Consider the following 27527-nt stretch of genomic DNA (forward strand, 5'->3'; position numbering starts at 1 on the left):
TCCACTCCCCGCTACCCAGGAAGACCCAGCGGGTAGTTTAGGAGTGCTGCTTTCGCTTTCCCTTCCCCGTGCCCACTCCTGGCTCCTCGTGCGGCGCTGGGCCCCCTGCCCCGCCATGGCCACCCTCAGGGTCCAGCCTGAAGCCCAAGCCAAGGTAAGCCCCGCGGATTAGAGTAGGGGCCCGCCGGGGGGTGTGGCTCCGAGGGGCTGAGGGATTTCCCGACCAGCCCCCGACCTGGTCCGGGTCCATCCACGGAGTCCAGGGTGCCCTGAGCACCTGTGCCTCGGGGCCAGAGGCGAGGCCGCCTTGGTTCAGCGGGGTGAGGTGGAGCAAGGAGCTGGCGTGAAGGGGAACCACGCTGGCCACGGGCCCCACACAGAGCTGGGGCCGGACTTCCCCTGACGCATCCTGATTTCTCGCTTAGGTGGGGTACCTGAGGCCCACTTTACAGGGCACACGCAAAGGGCTCTCAACAACCCACCTCACACAAGCCCGGGAGACCCCAGGGATGTATTCACATGGGCCACGCCCCATTCACCACCAGGAATATTCTTAAACCCAGCCCCAGCCCCGACAGGATCCACTCTATAAGCCCCAGATTCCAGTTTCCACCACCCAGTCACCCTCACAGGGACTCATCTCACCTTCTTTAGGTGTGGCCTTAGATGGACCCACTTCTCCCTCCCTGGGTCAGGCCCTATACAACCCTAAGGAAACTATTCTCAAATGAACTGGCCTAGAGCCAGGTTTCTGAAGGATTGCCTGTGCCCCACAGGTGGATGTGTTTCGTGAAGATCTGTGCACCAAGGTAAGAGCTGCGTCAGCACCCCCTACCCTTACCCAACTCCCGCTGCTCAGCCTTCCCCACGGGGCAGTGTCAGCCTGGCCTCACTGCCTAGGAAAAGTGTGATTCTGATTCTGGGCCTCTTCAATCTCTACTTCAGGCAGAGAACCTGCTTGGGAGCTATTTCCCCAAGAAGATTTCTGAGCTGGATGCATTTTTAAAGGTATCAGAGGCAGGGCTGGAAGCTGGAGGGCAGGGGAAGAGTGCAGGGTCCATGAGAGTGAGGAGATGAGAGGGACGCCCTCATTTCCAGCCTCCCTCTGTTCGCCTTATACCAGGAGCCAGCTCTCAATGAAGCCAACCTGAATAATCTGAAGGCCCCATTGGACATTCCAATACCTGATCCAGCCAAAGAGAAAGAGAAGGAGGAGCGAAAGAAACAACAGGAGGCAAGGCAGGACCTGGGAGGAAGGGCTCACTATGGGAAAAATCAGCTTTAGTCCTGTCTCATAAGCCCTCTCTCCCCTGCAGAAGGAAAACAAGGATGAAAAGAAGAAAGGGGAAGATGAAGACAAAGGTACTTGAAACTAATGGGTGGGGGTGGCGTGGGTCCCACCCTGGCCCTAAACATTCTTTTCCACTCTCCCTCCCTTGACATAGGTTCATTTGTAGAACTGATCCACTGCCTACTCTCTAGGTCCTCCCTGTGGCCCAGTGAACTGTAATGAGAAGATCGTGGCCCTCCTGCAGCGCCTGAAACCTGAGATCAAGGATGTCATCGAGCAGCTCAATTTGGTGAGCCCTCCTACTTCCACCCCCAGGCTTCAGGTCAAATCCTTTGTCCACTTGGTCGCCTCCAGTTAGGGCATGGTACTTGCCAGGTCTTAGCAGGAGGGCGCGCAGCAAGTGAAGCTAGCAGTCCAGGCCCTGGGGCTCAAGATGAACTGGCATCCCTCCATCCTGCATGGGCAGGGTACAAGGGACAGCAGGAACATGGGAATCAGTTGATGTGGTTTTGATGCCATGCTTTTCCCCCAGGTCACTACCTGGTTGCAGCTACAGATACCTCGGATTGAGGATGGAAATAATTTTGGGGTGGCTGTCCAGGTAGGAGCACTGCCCCCTACTCCCCTGCACTGCTGTGTAGCCCATGCTTCCTTCTACTCCTCCTACCCCTTCCTCCATACTTTCTTCCCCAGGAGAAGGTGTTTGAACTGATGACCAGCCTCCACACAAAGCTAGAAGGCTTCCACACTCAGATCTCTAAGTGAGTAACTAGCCGCCTGCACCCCCATGCACACTCTGGCCTGTTTGGGAACAGAGGCCTGGGCTCGCTCTTCCTTCTCCCACTTCGTACACACTGCTTCCACTTTCCACAGGTATTTCTCTGAGCGTGGCGATGCAGTAACCAAAGCAGCCAAGCAGCCCCACGTGGTAGGTGAGACCCAGGTCAGGGTTTACAGGGGAAGGACACATTTCAAGTCATGACTGACCCTGAGTTTCCGCAGGGTGATTATCGGCAGCTGGTGCATGAGCTGGATGAGGCAGAGTATCGGGACATCCGGCTGATGGTCATGGAGATCCGAAATGCTTATGTGAGAAGGCCAGGGCAGGGCAGAGGTGGGCTAAGGCACCTATCCCAGACCACCTGCTCCCTGACCCTGAAGGCTTCAGGCAAAGGATGACAAAGCCTAGCCTTGCCACAAAGCTAGAAATGGGGCTGATAACCCTGCAGGCCTGTGGCTGACCCCTACTCCACCCTGTTTCTGTAGGCTGTGTTATATGACATCATCCTGAAGAACTTCGAGAAGCTCAAGAAGCCCCGGGGAGAAACAAAGGGAATGATCTATTGAGTGCCTCCTCTGTCACTGTGATGGGTACAGCAGAAACCGACATTCTTTTTACTGGGGTCCCAGACTTTGCCTTACCTTCCTTCTATTGAAGATTCTCCCTCACTTTGTCTCCTAAGCACAATAAATACAGTCATACGGTTGCCCGCCAGCCCAAGTCTCTTTATTGGATCTGGCCTCCCTGACCCTAGCTCAGGCATTTCCATTGGTGGAACCAACCCACTGGGTGATTTGGCTGTTGAGCTGCTGGTTGGTCCAGTCCTGTCGGATGTCATCAAGGTGGCAGTCAAAGTCCACAAGGTGCTGGTGGGCCCGGCCCTCCAGTAGTGTTCCCACCATGTGCCGTGACTCATCCCAGTCCCTCCACATCACTCTGAAATAGAGAACTCTGTGGAAGTTGGGTATGCTTTTGCACACCCATAATCCCAGCTACTCAGGAGGCAAAGGCAGGATGATTACAAGTTTGCGGCCAGCCAAGTAAGTGAGATCCTGCATCAAAATTAAAAAGAGCTGGAGATGTAGCTCAGTGCCCCCTAGATTCATTCCCAGTACGAAAGAAAGAAAGAAGAGAGGAGGTAGGGAAGGAGGGAGTTGTAGGATGGAGGCAGGGAGAGAGGAGGGAAGAAGAATAGAAGGAAGACCTGTGGAGGCCAAACAGTGGGCAGTGGGGCCAAACAGACTTAGCAGGGGTTGGGATGGGGCAGGTCCAAGGACAGGCAAGGTCCAGGAGCCAGGGGCTTCCACAACCAGGTAGAGGGAATGGTGCACTCACAAGTTCTTGTCTTTGGGGACCCAGCGGAGACCTTGGTTCTCCAGGACAATAACTGGAGGCACACGAGGCTGAGGCACCAGTTTCTTATTATCTAGCTAGGTGAAGAAAAAGAGGCAGGTGAAAGTTTCAAAGATCCTCCTCCTTTCTTTACTCCACCTCCCCACCTTGAAACGCAAGCCTCACCATAATAAGTGCTGCATCAGGGAAGAATTCTGCAATTCGCCCAGCAATTTTCAAGGCCAGGGGCCCAGGGCTGTGTAGAGGGAAGATCAGAGGAGTGAGGATCCGACTGTGGACAGACCCTCCCAGATCTCATGGAGGTAGGCGCAGTCGTGGTCTTTCCCTGTGGCTGGCCTGGGGGTTGGGCCCCCTTGATGCTTGATGCACGATTGCTTGATGCTTGTGTGCTATGGGAAACAGGTGCTCAGACACTGCTGGTGAGACTGGAAATCAAAGGTGGTCTTTTTGGAGGGTAATTTGGCATAACCATCCAAAGTGAAACTATACTATACATATGCTAAATAAGAAATTCCATTTATGGGCCAGTGATTTAGCTCAGTGGTCCCACTGCCTGTCTTGCAAGCTCAAGGTCCCAAGTTCAATCCCCAGTACCAAAAAAAGAAAGAAATTACATTTAATGAAGAATTTACTGTAATGGGATAGTAAAAAACTGGAGACCAACTCAACATTTAGTGTAAGATATCAAATAAATTATAATCTATTCATAGTCATACCATATACCCATTAAGGTAGATTTTGGTGTGGAGCTGGAAAGATATAAAATATTTATCTAATTATTTTTGCAGTGCTAGGGATTGAACCAGGGCCTCTGCACTGGGCTACATCCTCAGCCCACTTTTTATTTTGTATTTTAAGATAGGGTCTTACTAAGTCTCTAAATCACCCACACTGGGCTCAAATGTTCAAACCTCCTGCCTCAGCCTCCTCCCAAAGTGCTGAGATTACAGGCCTGCACCACCAGGCTAATCTTCAAATATTTATTAAGCAAGGGGGTAAACCAAATTACAAAACTATAAAGTATTTTTAACTCGATCTCTCTATATGATATACACATCATATATAAAGTAATTTTTAAATTGCTAGTTGGGGGGCGCCAATTAAAGCAAGATCATCTATCTCATCCTCGTCAAAACATGTTTTCCATTCCCACCCCTACCACAGCTCCTCCCAGGAGGAGACTGCCTTGTTCATCCCTTTATTTTCTCACTCCAGTGCCCAACATAGTGCCTCGGGTACCGACCCTGCTCCTAAGCTTTTGACCAAGACAGAAAGAACGACCTTGGTTTATCTGCAACCCAGCCTGCCCCCACCACAGTCCCTCGGCCTTCTGCCTTTGGCTGTCCCACTCACCTCTGGTCATCCAGAGCTGCATTAGCATGGTAGTACCCAGCCACCACAAGACCGGCTTGCGCGCCCCACACATCCACCTGTCACGGGAAAGGGGCCATCAGTAACAACCGCGCCGCCAGCTCTGTGGGTTTGGCACGAACTTGGGCTAGGGGAGTTAGGGGGCTCGCGATACGGGTTTACGTCCACCGAAGCACCTGGTTGAGGGCGACCTCCAGCATGACTGACAAGGCCAGGTGACTGTGGAAGAGGGGCACACAGTCGGTGAGGCACAGGCATTCTTGGGACCGCGGCACTGGCGCCAGCAGCAGCCCGTTGACCGCAGCGTGCGGGTACCGGGCTGCGTGCAGGCACATCTTCACGTAGGCCCTGGCGGAGATCTCCACCTCCCCCATGGCGAGCAGGGCCTGCGGGGGTCGCCGCAAACCCGTTGACTGCGGTTCCCAACCCCCACGCAATCGAGCTCGGCCTCTCCCGTGACTCCTAACTTAGGTTCCACGATGACTGCTCCGTACCACCTCTGTCCAGAGCTTGCGCCCAGCTCGGCCCATCCAGTCTTCAGGGCATCCCGCAACAGCCAGCCTAGCCCCTTCCCTCGCACCCGATCCTTAGCCCGGCGGAATAGATCTGCGCCTGCTCCTGGCTGTACCCTCCCCGCCCCCCGCTGCAGCTCCGCCCACGTGGTACTGTTTGATAGGCCTAGAAGTTCTCATTGTGTTCAATCAGCAACCGCAGCCAAATCTGACCCCGCCTTTATTTCAAGCGAACTGGAGCTAACCCACGATTGTAAGGAAAGAAAATCGCGTGCTTCTTGGCTAGGCCGATTTCTGCTCTTGATTGCCAGGTGGCTTTTCTGCTTATCGGCGCTGCCCGTTCCCCACAGGCCCCTGGGAGAGCCAGCCGGCCCGTACCAGTAGACCTTTGAAGGTGGGGACAGAGTGGGCCACCCTGCTGACATTATTTAGAATGAATGGATCGACACTCTAGACCAGCTGTCACTGACTAAGCCGTTTACCTTCCCAACTGCAGATTATCTGGCACTTGGTTTCCTTGAGGTAATATCTGCTGCCTGTTAAATGAGATATGTGGGCACAGACTCCCAAACTGCCAAGAGTTGTGCAGTACATTCTTATCCCATATTTTAAAATGGGACAAGTCCCCAAGTTAAAGAGCAATTAATTCCATGAAGTTATAGCAAAAATCTCAGCAGAGGAACCCTTGCCTCTACCACTCTCAGAGCAGAATCTGACAGGCAAATATAAAGACACACGCTGCATGAGGGCAAGAGTCAAAAAAGCAAACAAAAAAAACTAGAAATCATCCTTAATGTGCTGTGGTAATTTGCCCCACCATAATGCTTTTGAAGGACTTTCTCCCCCTTGCCAGCCCTTGAGGAGTCCAACCGTTCACCTTTATTTTATTCATTTATTTCTTTTGGTGCTGGGAATTAAACGCTATATCGCCAACCCTTTTTATTTTTGAGACAGGTTCTAAGTTGCCCAGTCTGAGTTCAAATTTTACAAAGCTTCTGCCTCCACACTCAAGTCTTCCCAGGGAATCTTATTCTCCCTCAGGCTTAATCAAACTGATACAGCTCTGTGGACCTCAGCCACAGAGCCTCCCTTTGTCTCTCTTGATCACACCTATAAACTGTCCCAAATGTCACCTTGACCATGAGAGTACCAGATGGAAATGACCTTGTGAAATCCCCAAATGTGGATTATCCGGCCCCTTGCTGGCCTCAGTTAAAAGGCTGGAGGATTATACAATCAGCATCTCTTCACATTCCCCTATCACATTCGCCTCAGGGTCTGGACATATATGGCACTCAATAATGCTATCATCAGTGACACACACCAGAGGTAATCCACACAAGGAACACATCCTTTATTTTCCTTCTAGTCTTGGGCTCAATACATAGATGGCTTCTCCTCACCCTTTGGGTTGACAATTTTCTCCAGGTTGCTACTGATGATATGATAAAGCTCTGCCTAGAGGAAGGCAAGAAGAGCAGGAGTTACGTTCTTGGTCTTCCCAAGCCCCTCTACCCATCTCCATTAAGGCTTATTCCACACTCACATAGAAGGCCCTCAGGTCCAGCACCATGGCCCTGAGATTCCCATAGGCTGCCTCATCTCTCTCATGCACCAAGGCCCGGTAATCCATCTGGGATGTGGGAGGCAAAGCTGAGTCAGCCCCGTGGGAGGCTGGCACATTAGTCTGGTTCCTTCATGCAGGGAATAGGTAAGTTGAAGATAAGCTCCTTTTCAGCAGAAGAAACAGGATCCCATAGGCTCAAGCAGGGAAAGGTGTGTCAAGATTGTTGAAGTCCAGATCAACTTTTCTAGGCAACTTTACTTTTCATGTATTTTTTTCTATTTTTCATTGTTAGTTTTTTTATTTTTGAGACAGGGTCTCACTATGTAGCCCAGGCTGGCTTAGAACTCCAGTGATCAACTTGCCTTGGCCTCTTGAGTGCTGAGATTACAGGTGTGCACCACCACATCTATATGTTTTTCTTTTTCTTTCTTGTTGTGGGTTGTTCTTTTTTTAAAGTAGGCTATACTTTTGGATTAATATTCTACATACTGAAAAAGTCATGAATAAGATAAAAAGAACCTCTTTCCTCGCCCTGCCCTAGTCCCACCCCTCAACAGCCTCAGCTAAGAGGCTTGGGACTATGCACTTACTACATGGGTCTCCTTGGAGGCCTTCGCCACAGCGTCCCCACGTTCTGAGAAGTACCTGCCAGAGCAAGGGGTACCAGAGGAATGTGTGTTCAGGGAGAGGATCAGAATGCACACATTTTCTCAGTGTCTCCATCATCCTGATGGGACTATCTAGCTTTGGGAGCACCAAAGAAGCATCCCGGCAGCCCCCCATGTAGATCTTCCAGCGCCCTCACACGGAAATGGTTGTCTGGAAGGCTTCCACTTTGGTCTTGACTGCATTCACCCTTTCCAGAACTTTCTCCTGTGGTGACATAGGAGGCAAAGAAAACACCTCATCTTTCCTTCACTCACTCTCTCTCCTAATAGTTCATGCTTGCCACCTGACAGTCCCAAGTCTCCCCACTCAGTGTTCACATTAACCTCCCCCCCTGGAACTGGGGACTGAACTCAAGGCCTCATGGATGCTAGGCACGCATTCTACCATTGAGCTGTGTGTCTAGCCTTTTTACTTTTTTTTTTGAGAGAGGGTCTTGTCGAACATGGATTCCTCCTGCCTCCTGAGTAGCTAGGGTTACAGATGTCCACCACCACCCAGCCTCATTCAGCTTTTCCCTACCTGGATTGCTACCCCAAAATCATTTCCATCCTCAATCTTGGGGATCAGATGCTGGATCCATGCAATTACCTATGTTAAGAGAAGGAATCATTCAACCTACTAGGTTCTTCCTATTATGACACATTTTTTCTTCTTCTTCTTCTTTTGGTTTTTTGAGACAGGGTCTCACTATGTAGTTGAGACTGAACTGGAACTCCCTGTAGCCCAGTATTACCTATGTTAAGAGAAGGAATCATTCAACCTACTAGGTTCTTCCTATTATGACACATTTTTTCTTCTTCTTCTTCTTTTGGTTTTTTGAGACAGGGTCTCACTATGTAGTTGACTCTGAACTGGAACTCACCATGTAGCCCAGGCTGGTCTCGAACTCACAGCGATCCTCCTGCCTCAGCCTTTTGAGTGCTGGGATGACAGGCATGCACCATCACGCCCGGTGTATACCACTCCCTCACTCCCTTTTTTTTTTGGTACCGAGGATCAAACTTGGGTCTTAGCACTTGCAAGGCAGGCAGCAGCACCACTGAGCTAAATCCCCGGCCCATATGCCACTTTTAACAACTGAGCATTGATTATGTGCCCATCATTGTGCTATGAATTATTTATCCTTTAGCCATCATGGTAAACATCCAAGGTATATATTCTTATGGTGCCAATTTAACAGATAAAATAACTGAGTCATAGAATATCTAAGTGACTTACTTAAGGATATCAGCTGGGTAAATAATAGGATCAGGATTTGAACTCAGTTTCCCTGTAGGGCCCAAGCTTTTAAACTAACTTGCTATATTATTTGCACTGTGTAGATGGTGCAGCAGTAGGTTCTAGAGTTATAGAAGTGGATATAGCATAGTCTCTGATTCCAAGGGTACCGTTACAATATGTGGTTCAAATTTTTTAAAAAATTAAAAAAATATATATAATACAAGGTCCAACAGAATGAGAAAAATAGGCTCTAAATCCAAGACACAAAAAGTATCCTGGATGAAGATCAGGTCTCTGAATGAAGGACTTGTATCCCTAAAGGTTCCCAGGACCAAGCCTTGCTTGTCTTTTCTTCCCACTTTCCCCAGTTCCCCAGCTTACCAGAATGCACTTCTCTTTAAGAGTCCATACTTCTGGCTTAATCAGAGCAAGCAGAGCCAGGACCTTCGCATTCCCAGGGAGAAAGCCACACTTAGGGACTGTGAGAAAGGGGGAATTCAAGTCCTTTCTCATCAAGTAGTCAATGTGCCCTTTCCCCTTCCCTAGCCATCCCCCTCTTCCATTACCTTCTTTCTTCTCCTGCTTATCTGTTTCCATCTAGGGGGGAAGGGGGGAAAGTAACTTTAGAAAAGCCATGGAGGTTAAAGGACTATCATTTTCATTGGGTTTATAGCCTTGAGTGCCTCACCTCATCATCCTTTGGTGGAGGGTCTGGGATAGGGATGTCCAGGGGAGCCCGGAGGGAGGTCAAGTCTGCCACATTGAGGGAGTCCTCCTGCACAGACCTCAGTCAGAGCTACCCAACCCCTTCCAAGCACCCTGAGTCACAGCCTTCCCTCCATGCATTCTGTCTGCCCTCTGCCTCCCAACCTAGGCTCAGGCTCATACCATGCCAACATTCTCAATCCACCATGCATCTGTGCATGCTGAACCCAGTTGTTATCTTGAGAGTGTGAGCAGAGGAGAAGGCAGTCATAGATGGGACAGAAGGGACCCACACTACTCACGTGCAAGAGCTGACTCAGGTATATGATTTTCTGTGGCAAAAATCTGTAGAGGAATTCCTCAGCCTGTGGGTTACATTGCAAGAGTGGGGAATCAGAAGATGCACGACGAGATGTGTGAAAAGTGAGTCCGTACAGCCTCTTAGAAATCAGAGTCCCAAGCTTATAAATGAGGAAACTGAAGCCCTGGAAATGTAGGGACTTGCTCAAGCCAGTAAGCAGCAGAACCAAGTTTAGAGCATGGTTCCTGCTTTGGGGCCATGGCTTCCGTACTCTCCAAAAGATAGGAGAGAAAGTAGCAGAAGTGCGAAAAGCCTTAAGAGGGGTCAGGCTAAAGGAAGAAATCAGTAAATAAGAGCTTATGTTGAGTGAAAGCTTGGTAAGGGGAAGTAAGAACCAAGTCTAGGATTAGTTTGGGGGTTACTCTAAGAGGTTGTGATGCACAAATACTACTCCAAGGTTTGGGTCAGATTGCTTGAATTCGTAAAGACTTACCTCCTGGAAAAGATTTTGTCTGAAGACATCTACCTGCACAGAGAACAGTACCCGGATTTGGTTAAGGTTTTCGGTTGCCAAGAGTAAGATCCCAACCCCAACGGGGTGGTCTCCAATTGTGGTTCAGCTTTTCCCACCAGCCAGTTTTCCCTGGACGCTCTGCTCAGGGCTGAGACTAGCCAGAGAGTAGAAATCCGGGAATGCCGGGCAGAAGCGAAAGCACCGAAGAGAGGTTGCAAGAGTTCTCTGGAATCGTCTTGGTCCCGTGGAGCACCCAGCTTGGCTTCCATTAGGAGGGATCCCTACCCCTTCCTGGTCCCCGGTTCCCCTTTACCTGTTTGCGGGCCTCCTCGCTCAGGCGCACCCCACAAGCCTTGGCCATGCTGTTCCACTTGCTAGATCTCCGGGTTAGCAGCTCCGGCTTTCGCTTTCACTCCCCAGGGCCAGGCCCACCCCCTCCTGCCCCGCCCCCTTTCTCCGTTTTCCACTTCCCCTGGCAGGCTGCAAACTGCAGACAGCCCCTCAGCCATTTCCAGCCAGTTGCCACTAGGAGGAGTGGTGGGACGGGCCACAAGCCCAGGGGCAGTCCGAGGGAGGGACCAGGGAGAGTAAGGCGGCGGAGGCCGGAACAGGGGCTGTCTCTTGAAGACGGGAAGGGCTTTTAACGAGGGAGGTCCAGGGAAAGTCCAGAGTTGTGATGAGAGGGGTGGGAGAATGGGAAAGGGAATATTCAGTGGCCCACGTCCTCCGAGAAAGCTCGACTGCCCGGAGGGAGTGAAGAGGATCAGAGAGAGTGGGAGGGGCGTAAAGGGAGGGTCTGGACCGAGAAGGGCTAGTGGGACGAGGGGAGCAGGCGCGGGGACTTCCCCAAGGAGAACACCTTGCCTTGAAGGCCTCGCTTAGCCAAGACAGAGCCGACCAGAGCCGAGTACGCCAGGGTGGGACATCCCAAGTGGGGACTGACAGAGAGAGGAAGGCTTTGATATAAATACGCAAACCCCTTCGCCTGGGGCCACCCGGAAGGGGCGGGGCCAAAATGGAAGGAGGCGGGGAAGAGCTGCAGAATGGGAGTAATGGGCAGGGACGCGCGGAAGGAAGAGCTGGGCTGTTTACCTTCTCATTGGTTGGTACCTGGCGCCCTTCAGGTCACGCCCCCTGATTCCTGACCGCCCTTTCCTTAACTTTAAACCCCTCCTCTTCCTCTGGAACAGATTCGCAGTCCCTCCCTCCTCCCCAGTACTTCCTGTTCCCTGCCAACTGAGACGCTGGACCCTGCCTTAGAGAGTGACCGTGGCCGGAGTGACCTCCCGGCGGCTGCGGAAATCCGTACCGAAGGCGGGAGGGGTGGCTCCCCGGCCACGCGCTGCTAGCACCGGGACTTGGTGGGCGGCGAGGCTGGGGCTGACTCCTGTCTCGGGATGTCCGGGGAGGAGGAACAAGCCTTCCTGCTCGCCCGCGAGGAGCTGGCGAGCGCCCTGAGACAGGATTTTTCACGGTCGTTTTCCCTGGAGCAGCTTCGGCCACTACTGGACACCTCCTTGCCTCCCGCCTCCCGCTACCTGCTACTGGACGCCGCACGCCTGGTTCGCTGCAATGCTCTTGGGGAGGTGAGGTCAGGCCCGCCCTGCCCGGCTCATGAAGGGAACCTGAGTCCAGAGGCCAGGGCTAGCCTCACAACTCTGCTCTCTGACTGCTCCCAGCCCCTAAACTACCTCAACATTCTGACCACGGCCTTGAACATCCTGGAGAAATACGGCCGCAACCTCCTCAGCCCTCAGCGGCCTCGGTACTGGCGCTCGGTCAAGTTTAATAACCCCGTCTTTCACAGCACCGTGGATGCTGTGCAGGTGAAACCTTCGGGCCTTATGGGAAAGGGGACGAGGCCAAAGCTGGGGGTTGGCTAGAAAGGGACTAAGGGCTTGCTGAATGAGAATGGTCCAGTCCGATTGCTAACTGGGCCTGCTGGGTGGTGATTTCTGTGAATGTGTGGCAGGGGGGCCGGGATGTGCTGCGATTGTACGGCTACACGGAGGAGCAGCCTGATGGTCTGAGCTTCCCAGAAGACCAGGCGGAGCCACATGTGCACCACGTTGCTACAGTCACACTTGAAGTGCTGCTGCTTCGGACAGAGCTCAGTCTGCTGTTGGCGGTGAGATGTTCCTCTAGTCCTGAGGTCTTAAGTACCAGGCCAGGGAAGTCCAGCCTAACTCCAGCCTTTTTGAGAACCCCCATGCTGTGGAACCATGGGCCTAATCTTCACAGCAGTCTGGGAGCCTCCTGGTACTGTTCTCCCTGTGACTCTTAGGAGACCAAGACTTAGAGAGAGAGAGAGAGTCCTGTTTTAAGGCTGTAGGTGAGAACCGTTTTTATCTTGTTTGCAGAATGCACATCCAAGAGAGAAAGCACTGGAGCAGCTTCTAAAAGACAAAGCTGAAGACGATGTAAGGGAGGCAAGAAGAGTGCTGTTGAACAGAGGAAGCAGGAGTTGTGGGACTCTGTGTCCCCCAGCCTTTGCCCATTCCCTGTGCTTTCTTTCTCAGATGCTGCAGCTTTCAGAGTTTGATCCCCCACTGAGAGAAATTGCTCCTGGCCCCCTCACTACACCCTCTGCCCCAGGTATGACTGGTCCTGTGTGGGGAGGGGTGGTAGGCTATATTGATGGAAGTTTAGGATCTTCATGCTTATTTTTGTTTTTCAAAGAGATTAAATTGCTTTCTTGGATCTATGTGTGCTAAAAAGTAGTCTTGTGATTTGTCCTAGCCCATATAACAGATTCATGTGTAACTGGTGTTTTAAAGGAAGATGTTCTGTTTTTGTTTATTTATTTGTTTCTACATTCTAGGCCTCCCTTCTGGTCCCTGCTTTCTTTGTGGTTCTGCTCCAGGCACACTGCACTGCCCAGTCTGTAAACAAGTCTCCTGCCCAGCCTGTGACCACCTGTTCCATAGACACCCATCCCGTGCTCATCACCTTCGCCAGACCCTGCCTGGGGACATCCAGGCCACCCACCTGAGCCCCAGGTAAGAGGCTTTCTTGGTAAGAGTAAAACTAAGAACTTAGGTCACTTGAGTATTCATGATGTGCCAGATTCTGTGTTAAAGACTGTCTAGTAGAGGACAAGTAGCCAGTCACGGGCTTTAAGGAGGTTATAGACATATATATCAAGCAAGTGGCAGTTTCAAGAAGATAGATTATAATGGTGTGTAAAGAGGTTGTAGGTGAATGCAATGTGATCTGAAGAATCACCTCAGTTGGCAGTATTTTAAACACTTCATAGGGGTCAGGCCCCATGTTACGGATATCTGCCTGGAAGAAATGAACTGTAAGCTGTCATTTAAATTGAGTAGACTGCAGGAATGTTACGGACAGAGATCAACATGTGTAAAGGCCAGAGCTATATGTTGTTGCTTAGGAAATGGGTGGTGCACAGGGAAGAGGGACCCAGGCACCAGGTCCTACCTCAGCAGGCCATGTCTGCTTTCTGTTACAGTTTACCTGCCTCAGCTCAACCACGACCCCGCTTGACCTCCCTGCTGGCCCTGGGAGATAGCTCTCTTTCTTCCCCTGATCCTGCAAGTGCCCGTCTTCGCTGGCATTGTGCTGCTTGTGATGTGTTAAATGAGCCTTGGGCAGTGCTCTGTGTGGCATGTGGTCGGCCCAGAGGCTGTAAGGTGTTGAGGCCAGGGATTGAGGGTCCCCAAGAAACTGGAGGCCTAGAGCCTGAGCTTACACGGGGTCAGTGGGCCTGCCAGAGCTGTACCTTTGAAAATGAGGCAGCAGCTGTGCTCTGTGCCATGTGTGAGCGACCTCGACTGGCCCAGCCTCCCAGCCTGGTGGTGGATACCCATGATGCTGGCATTTGCCTACAGCCCCCTAAGGTAACCTGTTCCTGGCCTTCTCAGCTCATTATTTGTACCCAATATCTCAGGCTATTCTCTACTTCCCCACTCCTACTTTTCCTTCAGTTTCTCCAATTCCCTGTATATATTCTATCATGAACCTTGGCCAGCCAGCCAATGGGATGATTCTCTCTACCTTCCCAGCAGGAGGATACTTTGCTCTCCTCTGCTCAGACTCAAGTCTGGCACTGTATTCACTGTACCTTTTGCAACTCGGGCCCTGGCTGGGTGTGTGCTATGTGCAATCGGACCAGCAGCCCTGTCCCAGTACAACATGCTCCCCAGCTGCATGCAAGCTCTTTGGAAAAGGAGCTGCCAAAGCATGTGCCTCCACAATGTCTCAGTGCCCCCTTGGCCAGTTCCTGTGGAGACCCTGAGAAACAACGCCAAGACAAGATGCGGGAGGAGAGTCTTCAGCTAGTGATCATGATCCGGGTGAGGACTGGCCCTGGGTTGGGGTGGGGCTAAACTGAGAGGGGGAAGGTGATGCTGTGGCCTTTTAGTAGGGGTTCTTATAAAACCTGTCAGTGTTATCAGCAAATGCCTCATATTGAACACTTTCCATGTGGCAGGCACCATACTGTGCACAGTCACGTGATCACATTCACTTGATCAGTATATCTGAGCTTAGCCACCATCAGCGTCCTGGGTCAGGCTGAGGGTGGATGCGGCACACCCCTCCTGATGGGCCTTCTGTCTGTGTGCTACTGTCCCTTAGGAAGGAGAGGCTGCAAGTGCCTGTCCAGAGGAGATCTTCTCAGCTCTACAGTACTCAGGCACTGAGGTGCCCCTGCAGTGGTTGCACTCAGAGCTACCCTATGTGCTGGAGATGGTGGCTGAGCTGGCTGGCCAGCAGGCCCCAGGGCTGGGTGCCTTTTCCTGTCAGGAAGCCCGGAAAGCCTGGCTGGATCGTCATGGCAACCTTGATGAAGCTGTGGAAGAGTGTGTGAGGGCCCGAAGGAAGAAGGTAATGGCTGTTCTGCATGGCGTTGAGGGTCTCAGAGTCTCTCACACTCTCCCTTGCTTGCTTTTCTCTCTTCACTCCCTTTTTCTACTCCCAATTTGCAGGTGCAGGAGCTTCGGTCCCTAGGCTTTGGCCCTGAGGAAGGGTCTCTTCAAGCATTGTTCCAGCATGGAGGCGATGTGGCACGGGCCCTGACTGAGCTACAGCGCCAGCGCTTAGAGCCCTTCCATCAGCGCCTTTGGGACAGTGCCCCTGAGCCCTCCTGGGATGGGCCAGACAAACAGGTGCTGGGAGGAGACGAAGGGCCCAAGAGCCCACCTAGAAAGGCAAGAGGGAAGACAGCGAGAGGATCCCTGGGGTCTGACAATCACTTCTTCCCCTTCCACCTGAATTACATTGCAGAGCCTAGTCAGACGGCTTCTGGCAGTCTATGCCCTCCCCAGCTGGGGCCGTGCAGAACTGGCACTGTCACTGCTACAGGAGACTCCCAGGAACTATGAGGTGTTGGATGTGGTAGAGGCTGTGAGGCACAACCAAGACCGGGCCTTCCTGCGCCGCTTGCTTGCCCAGGAATGTGCTGTGTGCAGCTGGACCCTGCCCCGCAACCAGGTACGCCCCTCCGGCTGCACCTGGTCGGAGAATTACTGTATCCCCTTTGGACCTCCAGTTCACCCCTGCCTGGCCCTCTTTTCTTCTCAGCTCTTCTCCAGGTACTTCTGAAACCTTCTGAGAAGGGGAGGCAGGAGCAGGCTGCCTCCTCCCTTTATAAAATATTCTGTTGTGGAAATTTTCAATCATCTTAGTCAGCTTTCTGCTACTATAATAAATACCTGATCTAATGAACTTAGAAAGGCAAAGGATTGGGCCAGGTATTTAGCTCACTGGTGCCACGCCTGCCTTGCAAGTGCAAGGTCCTGAGTTCGATCCCTGGTAACAAAAAAGAAAGAAAGAAAGGATTATTTTGGGTCAGAGTTTAGAGGTTCAGTCTAATTGTCTGTCCCCATGGCTTTGGGCCTTTTGTGGCACATTGTAGTGGAAGCACACACCTCAGAGCCTGGAAGCTAAAGAGGAGAAGGGCAGGATTTCACAGCCCTTTCAAGGGTGCGCCCCAGTGACCTAAAGACCTTCTAGGCCCTGCCTCCTACAGGCACTTCCATTTCCCAGCAGCACCAGCCTGGGGAGCAAGGCTTTACCACTGCCCCTTTGAGGGGCACCTAAGAGCCAAACTATCGCAAGCATGCAATGTAGCTAAAATTGTGTGATAAATTCCCTTACAGCCCTTACCCCTCAGTGCACTCATTGCCAAGCTCTAGCAGTTAGCAATGTCTGCCCAATCTGTGTTTCATCACACACAGAGGATCATTTTGAACCAAATCTTAGATGCTGTATAATTTTGTAGATACTTCCATGTATACCTCTAAAAGGTAAACTCTTTGAAAACAAAGCCATGGTACCACTGTCACACCAAAAAATATTAGCAGTAATTCTTTCTGAGGGATTGGAGATTGAACCCAGAGCCTTCATTACTGAGTTACCTCTCTGCCTCCGCCCCCCTACACACTTTTTTTTTATACAAGGTCTCACTTAGGCACTAAGTTGTCCAGGCTGAGCTTGAACTTGAGATTCTCCTGCCTCAGCCTCCCAAACAATAATTTTTTAATATTAAAATATCCATGGGGGGGGCAAGGATTTAGCTCAGTGGTGTCACTGCCTGCCTCAGAAGCACAAGGTCCTAAGTTCAATCTCCGGTACCACAAAAGCAAGTTGGGCTGGGTGGTGTTATGCATGACTGTAACTCTAGCTTCTCAGAAGGCTGAGGTAGGATCACAAGTTCAAGGCTGGCCTGGGCAAAGTAGGGAGATTGTGTCTCAAAATAAGATTTTTAAAAGTGGCTACGGAGCCGGGTATGGTGGTGCATGCCTGTAATCCCAGGGAGGATGAGGCAGAAGGATTGCTGTGAGTTCAAGGCCAGCCTGGGCTGCATAGTAACGTTCAAGTCTAGCCAGAACTACACAGTGAGACCCCGTCTCCAGGGAAAAAAAAAAAGTAAACAACGGCTGGAGGCGTATCTCAGTGGTAGAGCACTTGACTAGCATATATAAGGAACCCTGTAGTCAGTACTGTAAAAAAAGAAAACAATCCAGTTGCTATGTATTGACTCTTTATCTCCTGAGCTTCAGCTTAATCTAGGTCAGAAGTATCAGTTCACTGGCCAAATGCAGTTAAGTTTAGGTAATTCAGGTCTGTATACATTTTGTTTTGTTCTTATTCTTTTTTTTTTGTTTTTGAGACAGGGTCTCACTTTGTAGTTCGGGCTGGTCTTGACCTCACTATGTAGCCCAGACTGGCCTTGAACTCATGGCAGTCCTCCCGCCTGGCTTACTCTTTATTTTAAAAAGTAGTCATAAACTGGAAATACTTGTCCATGCCTGTAATCTCAGCAGTCTGGGAGGCTGAGGCAGGAGGATCACAAGTTTGAGTCTAGCCTCATCAACATAGCAACTTAATGAGACCTTGACTCAAAAATTTTTAAAGCCTAGGAGCTGGCCATGGTGGTGCACACCTGTGATCCCAGTATTTGACAAGCTGAATCAGGAGCATTGCCGTGAGTTTAGAACCAGCCTGGGCTACATAGGGAATTCCAGGCCAGGCCAGCCTGATCTACATAGCAAGACCCTGTTTCAAAAAAAAAAAAAGACAGATACAGTTTAGTGCAAAGGATTACATGACCACCTATGCATCTGTGTTTCCCTGTAGTGCCCACTTGGTGCAATTAGGTGACCTCAAATACTGACAAATTTCATGAACAGAAGGGAGGCCTGGAGGGCTGGAGGGAAGCCTGGGCCAGGTGGTTGGATGGGGAGAGCCTCCTGGACCATTAATGGTGCCAATTTCTTCCTGGCCTGAGTTCAATACCCAGTACCACAAGCAAAAGAACACAAAATAATTGGAGATTCACAGGAAGTTACAAAAGTAGTCCACAGGGTCCTGTGGACTCTTCATTCCCCTATGATGATATGTTCTTACATGATTATAATGTAATATCAAGACCAAGAAATACCCACTGATAGCATTAATGACTGCAGATCTGGTCTATTCATGGACATGTGTATGTGGGGTTCTTTGCAATTTTATCCCATGTACACCATAATCAAGATACAGATTGTTCCATCACCACAAAGAAATCCCCACATACTGCCCCCCATAGTCATAACTCCCTTCCCCTCATGGTGGTCACCTGGCAACCAGCAGTAATCTGTTCTGCATTTCTATAGTGCCATTTATTTTTTTGTTTGTTTATTTTTGAGACAGGGTCTCACTATGTAGTTGAGACTGACCTGGAATTCACTATGTAGCCCAGGCTGGTCTCGAACTCACAACGATCCTCCTGCCTCAGCCTCCCAAGTGCTGGGATTACAGGCATGCGCCACCATGTCTGGCTCTATAGTGCCTTTTCAATTATGTTATTTATGTTTGCTTTTAATTGAACATGAATGCCTTTAGGGACAATTTTGTGTTTACCTCCACCTGTTTTCAGACATTTGGGTTGCTGGCTGCCTGCAAGGCCTTCGAGATTGCTACCTCTGACCAGTGAATTAGACCCTTGTTTTCAGTAGACACCTGAAAGCTACTGCTGCTTCCCAGGACAGGCAGCAGGCAGCTGTTGTTTCTGACCCCCAACCGAACCCCGTACCTTTCCTGCCCTTCCCCTGTAGATGCAGGCTTTGACTTCCTGTGAGTGCACCATCTGCCCTGACTGCTTCCGCCAACACTTCACCATCGCCTTGAAGGAAAAGCACATCACAGATATGGTGTGCCCTGCCTGTGGCCGCCCCGACCTCACCGATGACACACAGTTACACAGCTACTTCTCTACCCTTGATATCCAGGTATTGCAGCCTTGAGGGTTCAGATGCATTAGGCTTTGAACAGGGACTGTACCCATCCACAGCACCTCTGCCTCTTGTCCCCAGCTTCGGGAGAGTCTAGAGCCAGATGCCTATGCACTGTTCCTTAAGAAACTGACTGAGGCCGAGCTAATGCGGGACCCCAACTTCTTGTGGTGTGCCCAGGTCAGTGGCCAGCCCAGAAGAGCTGACTGTGGAGGGACAGGGATGATGCAGGTAAGGCCTTGAATAGCTTTATGTTCTCACACTCACAGTGCTCCTTTGGCTTCATCTATGAGCGTGAGCAGCTGGAGGCGACGTGTCCCCAGTGTCGCCATACCTTCTGTGTCCGCTGCAAACGCCAGGTGAGTCTCAGTGTTCATTAAGTCTCAGTATTTACTGAGCTACTTCCAGGTATTGTGTTAGACTCAGGGAGAATATTGGAAGGCAAAGCAGACATGAGCACTTAGTGCAAAGAACTTGCTAGGTAGGAAGCCATGCCCAAGAGGAGGGGGAAGAGGGAGAGAGGGAGGAAGAAGGAAGAAAGGGGGAGGAAAGAGGGGGAAGAGGGAAAGCAGGAAAAGGGAAGGTAGAGAAAGAAAAGGGAAAAGAGGCAGGACAGAAGAAAAAAAAAAGGGAGGGAGTAAATAATTTTACATAGCCATAATAAATTCTGTAAAGAAAACAGTAGAAATCTGAGTTATGGAATAGCAGCATGGACCTACTGAGGATAGAGAGGTCAAAGAAGTCCTCTCTAATATGATTTAATTTAAGCTCAGGCCTGAAAGTTGAGAAGCCAGCCATGCAGAGAGTGTTTGGGACAGAGAGCACAACCCATGAAAAGGCCTAAGTGAGGAAGTGTTGTGTGGCTGGATCCAGACAGCCATTAAGGCCAAGCCAGGCACACATGTGCCTTCATTCCAAGACTAAACAGGGGCTCACATATCTCATTTATTGTTTAAGAAATGTAGTGTTTGCTGGGTGTGGTGGCGCATGCCTGTAATCCCAGCACTTGGGAGGCTGAGGCAGGAGGATTGCTGTGAGTTCAAGACCAGCCTCGGCTACATAGTGAATTCCAGGTCAGTCTCAACTACATAGTGAGACCCTGTCTCAGAAAAACAAACAAACAAAAAAGTAACATTTGATACCAAAAGACTCACCTCTACATGGAGAATGTGTCACAGGACATGGAAGTGAAAGAGAGACTAGTCACCCAAGCAAGTAATTGAGGCAAGCCTTAAGGATGGCATGGAGAAACTTGGTGGCAGTAGGGATTAAAAAAAAGGGACAGGGTTGAGATAGGTTTGGAGTGGTAGAAACTAGACTTGTTCATGAATATGAGTCATGATATGAGAACATGGAAAAACCAAGGTGAGGGCTGGGGATTTAGCTCAGTGGTTCTACCACCTGCCTCGCAAGTGCAAAATCCTGAGTTTGATCCCCGGTACCAAAAAACAACAACAACAAAAAGATGGCCCCTAAGCATGGGAGCAAATAGTGAGTGACAGTGACATACACTAAACTGGGAACCACCAGGTGTGAGCGGAAGGGCCAGGGCATGGGACAGAGCTCCTTTCCTTCTGGCAGTGGGAGGAGCAGCACCGAGGACAGAGCTGTGAGGATTTCCAGAACTGGAAACGCAATAATGACCCAGAATACCAGGCCCAGGGCCTGGCAATGTATCTTCAGGAAAATGGCATTGGTAAGGCTGCCCTTCTGGTCTCTCTGCTTAGTAGTCTATGATTGGCAGCAGTTCTGCCCTTGAGGGGCTTGAGTTGCAGTGGCAGCCCCAGCCCTGATCCGCTCCCTTACAGACTGTCCTAAATGCAAGTTCTCATACGCACTGGCTCGAGGAGGCTGCATGCACTTTCACTGCACACAGTGCCGCCACCAGTTCTGCAGTGGCTGCTACAATACCTTTTATGCCAAGAATGTGAGCTCAGACAGTGGGGAAGGGAGGGAAAGATGGGGGGCTGCCTTTGGGTTTGAGGGGCTTTTCCCTTTCTCCTATCCCCCTTATGCAGGGGTTCCTGAGAAGCCAAGACCCCAGCAGTCCCTAAGTTTTCCTCTCCCATCCGGCTTTCCACCAGAAATGTCCAGACCCTAACTGCAGGGTGAAAAAGTCCCTGCATGGTCACCACCCCCGAGACTGCCTTTTCTACCTTCGAGATTGGGCTGCTGGCCGGCTCCAGAAGCTGTTACAGGTCAGAGGTGGCTGGCCTGGTTGGGTTTGCAGGTTGTTGGGAGGAGGACGAAGAAGGGTTTAGGGTGGGCATGAGTGGGAACATTCTTACAGGGTCCAAAGTAGGCACAGAAGACTAGGAAATGCAACAGTAGCTGGCATCAGGGGGAACATAACACCCATTGTCTCTGTCCCTCCTCAGGACAATAACATCATGTTTAATACAGAGCCTCCGGCTGGAGCCCGGGCAGTCCCTGGAGGTGAGTGTGGACACGCCTCTGAGAAGGGGAGATGGTGTGCTGGACTCCTACGGCTATGTGGGAGTGGCCAGCTAATTATCCTCCCAGGTCTTGTTATCCCCTCTCTAAAATGAAAATGATAATATTCATTTTGCTGCTAAGCTGTTTTACAAAATTAAAGCTCATTGCCCTTATGCTGTTTCTTCTCACATTCTCAAATGATAATGCCTCATTAATCAACTGTGGGAGTATTTAACGAGACCTGCTGGTTTCAGGGCACCATTTTAGGTCCCATGAGGGCCACAGGTTAGTTAACTATGCAGGAGCTAAATATCAAGAAAGATATGAGAGAGTCTGTGATTATGGGCCAAAAGTCACCATAAATAAAAGTAGGGACCGCCAGGTCCCTGCTTCTGTATTGGAGTTGGTGTACTGCTGATGGCATCTCTAAGGAGCCCACTGCCACCCAGTGGAGCCCGAGTTCCGCGCTCCATCCTCTCCCTGGAGGCTGCCTCCACATGCCCCATGAATATCCCAAGTCTCCAGGCTTTTGGAGGGCCCGTCCAATGGCTCCCTCCCCACTTCCTCCCCCTACCCTTAGGTGGCTGCCGAGTGATGGAGCAGAAGGAGGTTCCCAATGGGCTCAGGGATGAAGCTTGTGGCAAGGAAACTCCACCTAGCTACGCGGGCCTCTGCCAGTGAGTGCTGGGCTGGGCACAGAGCGCGGTGTTGGGGGTGTGAGATAGACCTGGTAAGTGTGGCCAGGCCATAAAGTAGGGTTTCTGGGAGCAGTAGGTCCTGCAGAGTAGGAGAAAGGAGTCTCTTTTGGAAGGGGCATGGATGGATAGTAGAAGTAGACACTGGCTGGCATTACCTTACAAGTATAACAGGCAGCAATTATCGGTTTGGTTTGGGTTTAGGTTTTTTGAAACAGTCTTGCTGGGTAGTTCAGGCTGGCATTGAATTCCCTATGTAGTCCATACTGCCCTCGAACTCACAGAAATCCTCCTGCCTTAGCCTCCCAAGTGCTGGAATTGCCAGTGTGTGCCACCATGCCATTGTGATACTGGAGATTGAACCTGGGGCCTTCCCACTGAGCTACATCCCTATCTTTGACATAGGGTCTTCCGGAGTCACTGAGTTGCCTAGACTAAGGTCTTGAAGTTACTAAGTTGCCCACAGGCTGAGGCCAAACTTGTGATCCTCCTGCCTCAACCTCCCAAAGTGCTGGGATTAGAGGCATGCACCAGCATGTTCAGCTAGGAGCTGTCTTGTTTGTCTGAGGGTCCCAGTGCCAAGCAAGGTGCTAGGCCCACTCAGTTAATATGAATCAACAGGAGAACAAATGTCCTACTCCCTCATTTCCCAGGGCACACTACAAAGAATATCTTGTGAGCCTCATCAATGCCCACTCATTGGACCCAGCAACTCTGTATGAAGTGGAGGAGCTAGAGACAGCCACTGAGCGCTACCTACATGTGCACCCACAGCCCTTGCCTGGAGAGGATCCCCCTTCCTACCAAGCCCGTTTGTTACAGGTAATGCTTTCGTTCAGCCTTCTTCATACCACCTTCCAGAAGTCACCTATCACAGGCTGTTTTTCTGAACTCCAGGCATCCAGTATCATTATCCTCTCTCTTTCCTGCAGAAGCTGATGGAAGAGGTGCCCTTGGGACAGAGTATCCCCCGCAGGAGGAAGTAGCTGAGGGCAAGGGTCTTCAGGAGGGCCCAGTAGCCCAGCTCCCTCAGGAACAGCTCCAGCACCAATAAAGAGGCATCTTATTGCCAGGCTTCTTGGTGGTCCTTCTTCCTGGTCCCACCATCTAGCGGCACCAGGGAAACAGGGGTGAACAGTTTTGCTGAAAGGGTCTCCTGCTGCCTGCTATCTCACCCACCCTGGACTTAGGCAAGGAAGAAATTGGCATCATGGAAGGGCAGGGAGGCTCTCCCCCATCCAACCACTTGGCCTGGGCTTCCCTCCAGGCCTCCCTTCTTCCTTTCATGGAATTCAGCTTGTATGGGAGGTCACCCGACTGTACCAAGTGGCCATTGTGGGGGGACACAGACACACAGGTGTGCATGTGATCCTGAAGCTCCACGCCAGACCTCAGGAAACCGGCCTTGTGAGGAGACAGCCGCGTTAGAAAAGGTCAGATACAAGCAGGGAGTGTCAGACAGGGAAGGGAAGAAGTCAGGCGGGAGCAGAGGGGAGCCCCCTGCTGCTGACAGTGGAACTGCGACAAATACTCAAGTGCTGCTTCCCTCTATTGGTAGCCGGTTGCTCTGCAACTCAGCGAACCACGTGATTTCTGGGAACGGGAAGTCTCTGGAGGAAAACTGAAACTTAGGGTGGGGGCTGTGAAAAGGGGCGGAGAGATCATACAGCTGCCTAGCCAGGAGCTGAGGTGCACTGAACCCTGGAACAACCCGGACAGCAGCTCAGGTAAGAGCAGCCGAAGATGGGCTACCCCTGGGGCCTAGAGCCAGAAAGCCCAGTAATATTGGCCGGCACCCCCAGGGAAGGGGGGCCACCATGGGGTCCTCTGCTGGAGGTTTAGACGAAAGGCCTGTGAGTCAGGAAAAAGGGTGAGTTGGCCTGAAAACAGGAGAGACTGATAAAGGCCAGTGTTCCAGGCCATCTCCAAAGGGGCAGAGAAGAACTGCGGCCTGTGGGTCTGGAGGAAGGCTCTTAGCCCAGCCTCAGTTGACCCTGTTTGTTTCCTTGCCCTCTGGCTCTGCCCACTTCTGCTGTAGCTCTGCCTCTGACCTGGCTCCTTGCCCTACCTCCCCCTTGGGCAAACAGAGGAGGACCAAAGGTCAGAGTTGGGTTGTGGGAGGATAGGTAAAGAGGGTTGAGGAATCATCTCGGGAGACCCTCTCTGCCTGGGCAAAGGATTGCTGGGCCTCTCTGCTGAAGCAGAACACCAGGGGAATTTTCTCTCCCAAACAAGCTGATGCTGAAGTCTTACGACCAATATCTAAGGTTTTCTTGCAAGTATCAACTTGGAATATTTAAAATAATTACTAATGGGCTAGGGATTTAAGTCAGTGGTTCCACTGCCTGCCCCTGCAAGCACGATGACCTGAGTTTGATCCCCAGTACCAAAAATAAATAATATAATTACTAGTGATGGCAGAATCGAAGTAATTCTGGCTCAAAAGGTGGTGTGGCGGTGCAGGCCTGTAATCCCAGCATTTGGGAGGCTGAGACGGGAGGATTACCAGGAGTTGGAGGCCAGCCTGCGCTACATAGTGAGCTCAAGGCCAGCCTGAACTACATAGCCAGACCCTGTTTCAAAAAAAAAAAGACCAAAAAAAATCTGCCTCAGAGAAGGTTGAGGTATGTGTAGAGCCAAAAGACAATGAATGTGTCTCTGGGGGCCGTTGCCAGAAGCTAGCCTCAGTGGTCAGGGGCTTAGCAGGTGTCCCTCCCTGAGTCCCGGTTGTGATGCTTGATGCTGCTCTTTCTCCCAGGATGGCGTCAGGCAGGGCTCGCTGCACCCGGAAGCTCCGAAGCTGGGTGGTAGAACAAGTGGAGAGTGGGCAGTTCCCTGGGGTGTGCTGGGATGATGAGCCAGCTAAGACCATGTTCCGGATTCCCTGGAAGCACGCAGGCAAGCAGGACTTCCGGGAGGACCAAGATGCCCTCTTCTTCAAGGTGAAAGGGCCTGGAACCCGCTACCCCCTTGGGGATGAAATACACACTGGTGTGCTTGCTCTCCAGCCCTTTTGTCTCTCTCTGGGTTTCAGATAAGGGGCAGTTTGGGGCCAGCTGTGCTATTTGTAAAGCTCAGTTCAAAATGAAAATGCTGAATCTTACATTAAAAGATTATTAAGGCTTTCAAGATGGCACCGGGTGTGGTGGCACACTTGCAATCCCAGCACTCTGGGAGTTAAGGCAGGAAGATCCGAAGTTTGAGTCCCACCTGGTTAATATGGCACAGACCTTACTTCAAAGAGGGCTGGGAATTAGCTCAGTAGGAAGGTCCTAGGTTCAACTGCCAGCACTGCAAACAAAGATTTCAAGAAAGCAGCAGAACACAAACCTAATATAAGGTCAGAATGAGGCACAGTTGAGACCACCAAGGCAGGCAAAATTAAAGTTTATTATCATCTTGGTGCAGATGGGCCAGGGGTGAAAAGGCCATTGGCACTGAGAGGAAGTTGTGTGCAGTCGATACAGAGGAGTATAGGTAGGGGAGGGGGACCTGATCCAGTGGTTGAAAAATTTTAGAGTCCCATGGGTGATGGGCCTGGGGCTGACTGATAAAAGGGCCATGGTGAGAGCAACAGGGCAGCCTGTGACTTTCTGTTATCTGTGCTCCTGTGGTTGTGGGTAGGAGGTCTGCTTGGGCAGGGGTCCGACTCAGGGGTCTGTCACCTAGCACAAGCCCGTCTGAGCTTACGGCCTTGCCTTTGCACAGGTCACAGGCCCTGGACCTAGCCCCATTGGAGGGACAGCTTTGCTATGTAACATGTTCCCCCCGTTTGCTTCCTCTCTTTATTAGGCCTGGGCAATCTTTAAGGGAAAGTACAAAGAGGGGGACACACAAGGCCCTGCTGTCTGGAAGACTCGTCTACGCTGTGCCCTCAACAAGAGTCCAGAATTTGAGGAGGTTCCTGAGAGAGGCCGTATGGATACTGCTGAGCCCTACAAGGTATATCGGCTGCTGCCTCCAGGAACCCTGCCTGGTGAGTGTGCACTTGACTGACCACCCAGCAGACTGAGGAAGAAGGATGGAGAGAGGAGCCTCCTAAGAGGGTGTGGGCCTGCTGAGGCCCCTCAGGCTTCTGCCCTGTCCCTGCCTTTGAGGAGCTGCTGCCCAGCTTCCCCTTCCAGTCTAGACCATCCCTTCAGACCCCTTGCCTCCCTTCTTTCCTAAGACGCTGTTTCTCTCCCGTCCACAATTGCACAGCCCAGCCAGGTACCCAGAAATCATCAAAGCGACACCACAGTTCTGTGTCCCCAAAGAAGGAAGAGGAGGAAGAGACGGTGAAGAGCTTCGCATTCAGTCCATCCTGCCTCCAGGACCCCTTCAGTAATGTGAGACCTGGGGAGGGGACTGAGTGGCCTGAGGTCAGGACAGTAACTAGAGGGAGAGGTGGGCTGATGTTAGACTCTGTGCAGGAGGAGGCAAGAGCTGCTGGGGGAGCAGGCCATCTAGACAGTGGGAGCAGCAGCAGCAGCCGTAGCCCTGACCCACAGGAAGGTACCATCTCCCCTGCCTCTTGTGTCTGCCCTATGGCACCCTCTGGCCCGTGGACTCCCCAGTCCCACTCTGAATGACCAGTGCCTTTGCCTCCCTTCCAGGTGCAGACAGCACTGAGGCTCCAGAGAATCAGATGGAGCATCTGCTCCCCAGGGACCCAGGTACTTGACATTTATGACTTTTTCCTGTTCCCTTCCCTTCCAAGTCTGCGTCCTCTGACCTTGCACCGTTTGTCTAGTCAGCCTTGTAGCAAATTGTGCCCGCCTTACCTTAGACAGAGGCACTGGCTTCTAGGTGGAGAATTCCATATACCTGACCACACTCCCCAAAGCTTCTTTTTCCCCCAGAAATACAACTTAACATACACAGCTCCCTGGATACCCCCATTGAGAGGCTTTTTGTTTTTGTTTTCTTTTTTTTGCACTGAGCATTGAACACAGAGAGCCTTGCACATGCTAAGCAACTGCTGTACAACTAACGCCCTGTCGTGTTTTTTTTGTTTTTTTTTTTTTTGTACTGGGGATCAAACCTTGTGCTTGTGAGGCAGGAGTGGCCCCACTGAGCTACATCCCCGGCCCAGCCCTATTTTGAGACAGGATTTCGTTAAGTTGGCCAAACTGGCCTTGAACTTTGAATCCTCCTGCCTCGGCCTCCTGAGTAGCTAGGATTTCAGGTGTGTACCATTAAGCCTGGTAAGACATTGATTTCTTTGCAACAGAAACCTGGTTTTAGGGCCCTCTTGTAAACAGAAAGTCTTTGGATATTAAGACCTGATGTGAAAGAGGCGGCAGGGATTTAGTTTAGTGGTTCTGCCGCCTGCCTCACAAGCACAAGGTCCCAAGTTCGATCCCTGGTACAAAAAAAAAAAAAAAAAAAAAAAAA

The 27527-nt window shown here is 51.1% G+C and overlaps 5 protein-coding genes across 7 annotated transcripts in view; 3 read left to right on the top strand and 2 right to left on the bottom strand.

Moving 5' to 3' along the window:
* Nucleotides 1-6: 6 nt before the first annotated feature.
* Psme1 (proteasome activator subunit 1) lies at nt 7-2797 on the top strand. Its single transcript, XM_010637719.3, has 11 exons — nt 7-154; nt 777-809; nt 946-1008; nt 1124-1234; nt 1317-1362; nt 1483-1580; nt 1824-1892; nt 1985-2052; nt 2165-2219; nt 2294-2380; nt 2558-2797. Exons 1-11 carry the CDS (start codon nt 116-118, stop codon nt 2636-2638), a joined length of 750 nt encoding a protein of 249 aa, XP_010636021.1. The 5' UTR covers nt 7-115; the 3' UTR covers nt 2639-2797.
* On the bottom strand, nt 2715-5427 carry Emc9 (ER membrane protein complex subunit 9). The gene is made up of 5 exons (XM_010637720.3): nt 4973-5427; nt 4779-4855; nt 3591-3660; nt 3408-3502; nt 2715-3008 (listed from the first exon to the last, which is right to left on the bottom strand). The coding sequence occupies exons 1-5, from the start codon at nt 5168-5170 to the stop codon at nt 2828-2830; spliced, it is 621 nt and encodes a 206-aa protein (XP_010636022.1). The 5' UTR covers nt 5171-5427; the 3' UTR covers nt 2715-2827.
* A 1216-nt stretch (nt 5428-6643) lies between these two features.
* Psme2 (proteasome activator subunit 2) lies at nt 6644-10878 on the bottom strand. Its single transcript, XM_010637713.3, has 11 exons — nt 10599-10878; nt 10265-10297; nt 9773-9835; nt 9454-9540; nt 9332-9362; nt 9147-9244; nt 8064-8132; nt 7681-7748; nt 7466-7520; nt 6855-6941; nt 6644-6766 (listed from the first exon to the last, which is right to left on the bottom strand). The coding sequence occupies exons 1-11, from the start codon at nt 10644-10646 to the stop codon at nt 6686-6688; spliced, it is 720 nt and encodes a 239-aa protein (XP_010636015.1). The 5' UTR covers nt 10647-10878; the 3' UTR covers nt 6644-6685.
* A 487-nt stretch (nt 10879-11365) lies between these two features.
* Nucleotides 11366-23230, top strand: Rnf31 (ring finger protein 31). 2 transcript variants are annotated; one of them, XM_010637715.3, is made up of 21 exons: nt 11366-11871; nt 11965-12111; nt 12258-12413; nt 12646-12705; nt 12805-12880; nt 13107-13284; nt 13755-14142; nt 14308-14598; nt 14882-15130; nt 15232-15411; nt 15530-15736; nt 18844-19017; nt 19102-19200; nt 19290-19379; nt 20602-20716; nt 20829-20947; nt 21105-21218; nt 21399-21456; nt 22037-22133; nt 22805-22973; nt 23084-23230. In XM_010637715.3, the coding sequence occupies exons 1-21, from the start codon at nt 11683-11685 to the stop codon at nt 23135-23137; spliced, it is 3210 nt and encodes a 1069-aa protein (XP_010636017.1). In that variant the 5' UTR covers nt 11366-11682; the 3' UTR covers nt 23138-23230. The 2 variants fall into 2 exon arrangements, with proteins under 2 accessions (XP_010636017.1, XP_010636018.1); XM_010637716.3 differs by having other exon boundaries at nt 14311-14598.
* Nucleotides 23231-23776: 546 nt separating this feature from the next.
* The window catches only part of Irf9 (interferon regulatory factor 9), a 6335-nt gene continuing 2584 nt past the window's right edge, over nt 23777-27527 (top strand). The window contains exons 1-6 of one of the 2 annotated variants that reach the window (XM_010637717.3): nt 23777-23878; nt 24910-25093; nt 25944-26127; nt 26352-26479; nt 26564-26645; nt 26747-26806. In XM_010637717.3, coding sequence (XP_010636019.1) covers nt 24911-25093; nt 25944-26127; nt 26352-26479; nt 26564-26645; nt 26747-26806 — 637 coding nt within the window. In that variant the 5' untranslated portion in view covers nt 23777-23878; nt 24910. The other variant, XM_010637718.3, reaches the window with a different exon arrangement.

This window comes from Fukomys damarensis, unplaced genomic scaffold, assembly GCF_012274545.1.
Source record: "Fukomys damarensis isolate Sample0158 unplaced genomic scaffold, DMR_v1.0_HiC HiC_scaffold_17, whole genome shotgun sequence".
NCBI classification, from domain to species: domain Eukaryota; kingdom Metazoa; phylum Chordata; class Mammalia; order Rodentia; family Bathyergidae; genus Fukomys; species Fukomys damarensis.

Excerpts from the sequence above, each read along its gene's own strand:
- Psme2 (XM_010637713.3), bottom strand. The coding sequence starts at position 10,646 with ATGGCCAAGGCTTGTGGGGTGCGCCTGAGCGAGGAGGCCCGCAAACAG. Across the intron at positions 9,836-10,264 it reads GACAAAATCTTTTCCAGGAG|GCTGAGGAATTCCTCTACAG; the intron begins GTAAGTCTTTAC and ends TGTAACCCACAG. Across the intron at positions 8,133-9,146 it reads TTAAAGAGAAGTGCATTCTG|GTAATTGCATGGATCCAGCA; the intron begins GTAAGCTGGGGA and ends CTCTTAACATAG.
- Rnf31 (XM_010637715.3), top strand. The coding sequence starts at position 11,683 with ATGTCCGGGGAGGAGGAACAAGCCTTCCTGCTCGCCCGCGAGGAGCTG. Across the intron at positions 19,380-20,601 it reads GTGTCCGCTGCAAACGCCAG|TGGGAGGAGCAGCACCGAGG; the intron begins GTGAGTCTCAGT and ends TCCTTCTGGCAG. Across the intron at positions 21,457-22,036 it reads AGCCCGGGCAGTCCCTGGAG|GTGGCTGCCGAGTGATGGAG; the intron begins GTGAGTGTGGAC and ends CCCTACCCTTAG.
- Psme1 (XM_010637719.3), top strand. The coding sequence starts at position 116 with ATGGCCACCCTCAGGGTCCAGCCTGAAGCCCAAGCCAAG. Across the intron at positions 1,009-1,123 it reads AGCTGGATGCATTTTTAAAG|GAGCCAGCTCTCAATGAAGC; the intron begins GTATCAGAGGCA and ends GCCTTATACCAG. Across the intron at positions 2,381-2,557 it reads TGGAGATCCGAAATGCTTAT|GCTGTGTTATATGACATCAT; the intron begins GTGAGAAGGCCA and ends CTGTTTCTGTAG.
- Emc9 (XM_010637720.3), bottom strand. The coding sequence starts at position 5,170 with ATGGGGGAGGTGGAGATCTCCGCCAGGGCCTACGTGAAGATGTGCCTG. Across the intron at positions 4,856-4,972 it reads TGGAGGTCGCCCTCAACCAG|GTGGATGTGTGGGGCGCGCA; the intron begins GTGCTTCGGTGG and ends TTCCCGTGACAG. Across the intron at positions 3,009-3,407 it reads GTCCCCAAAGACAAGAACTT|AGTGATGTGGAGGGACTGGG; the intron begins GTGAGTGCACCA and ends TCTCTATTTCAG.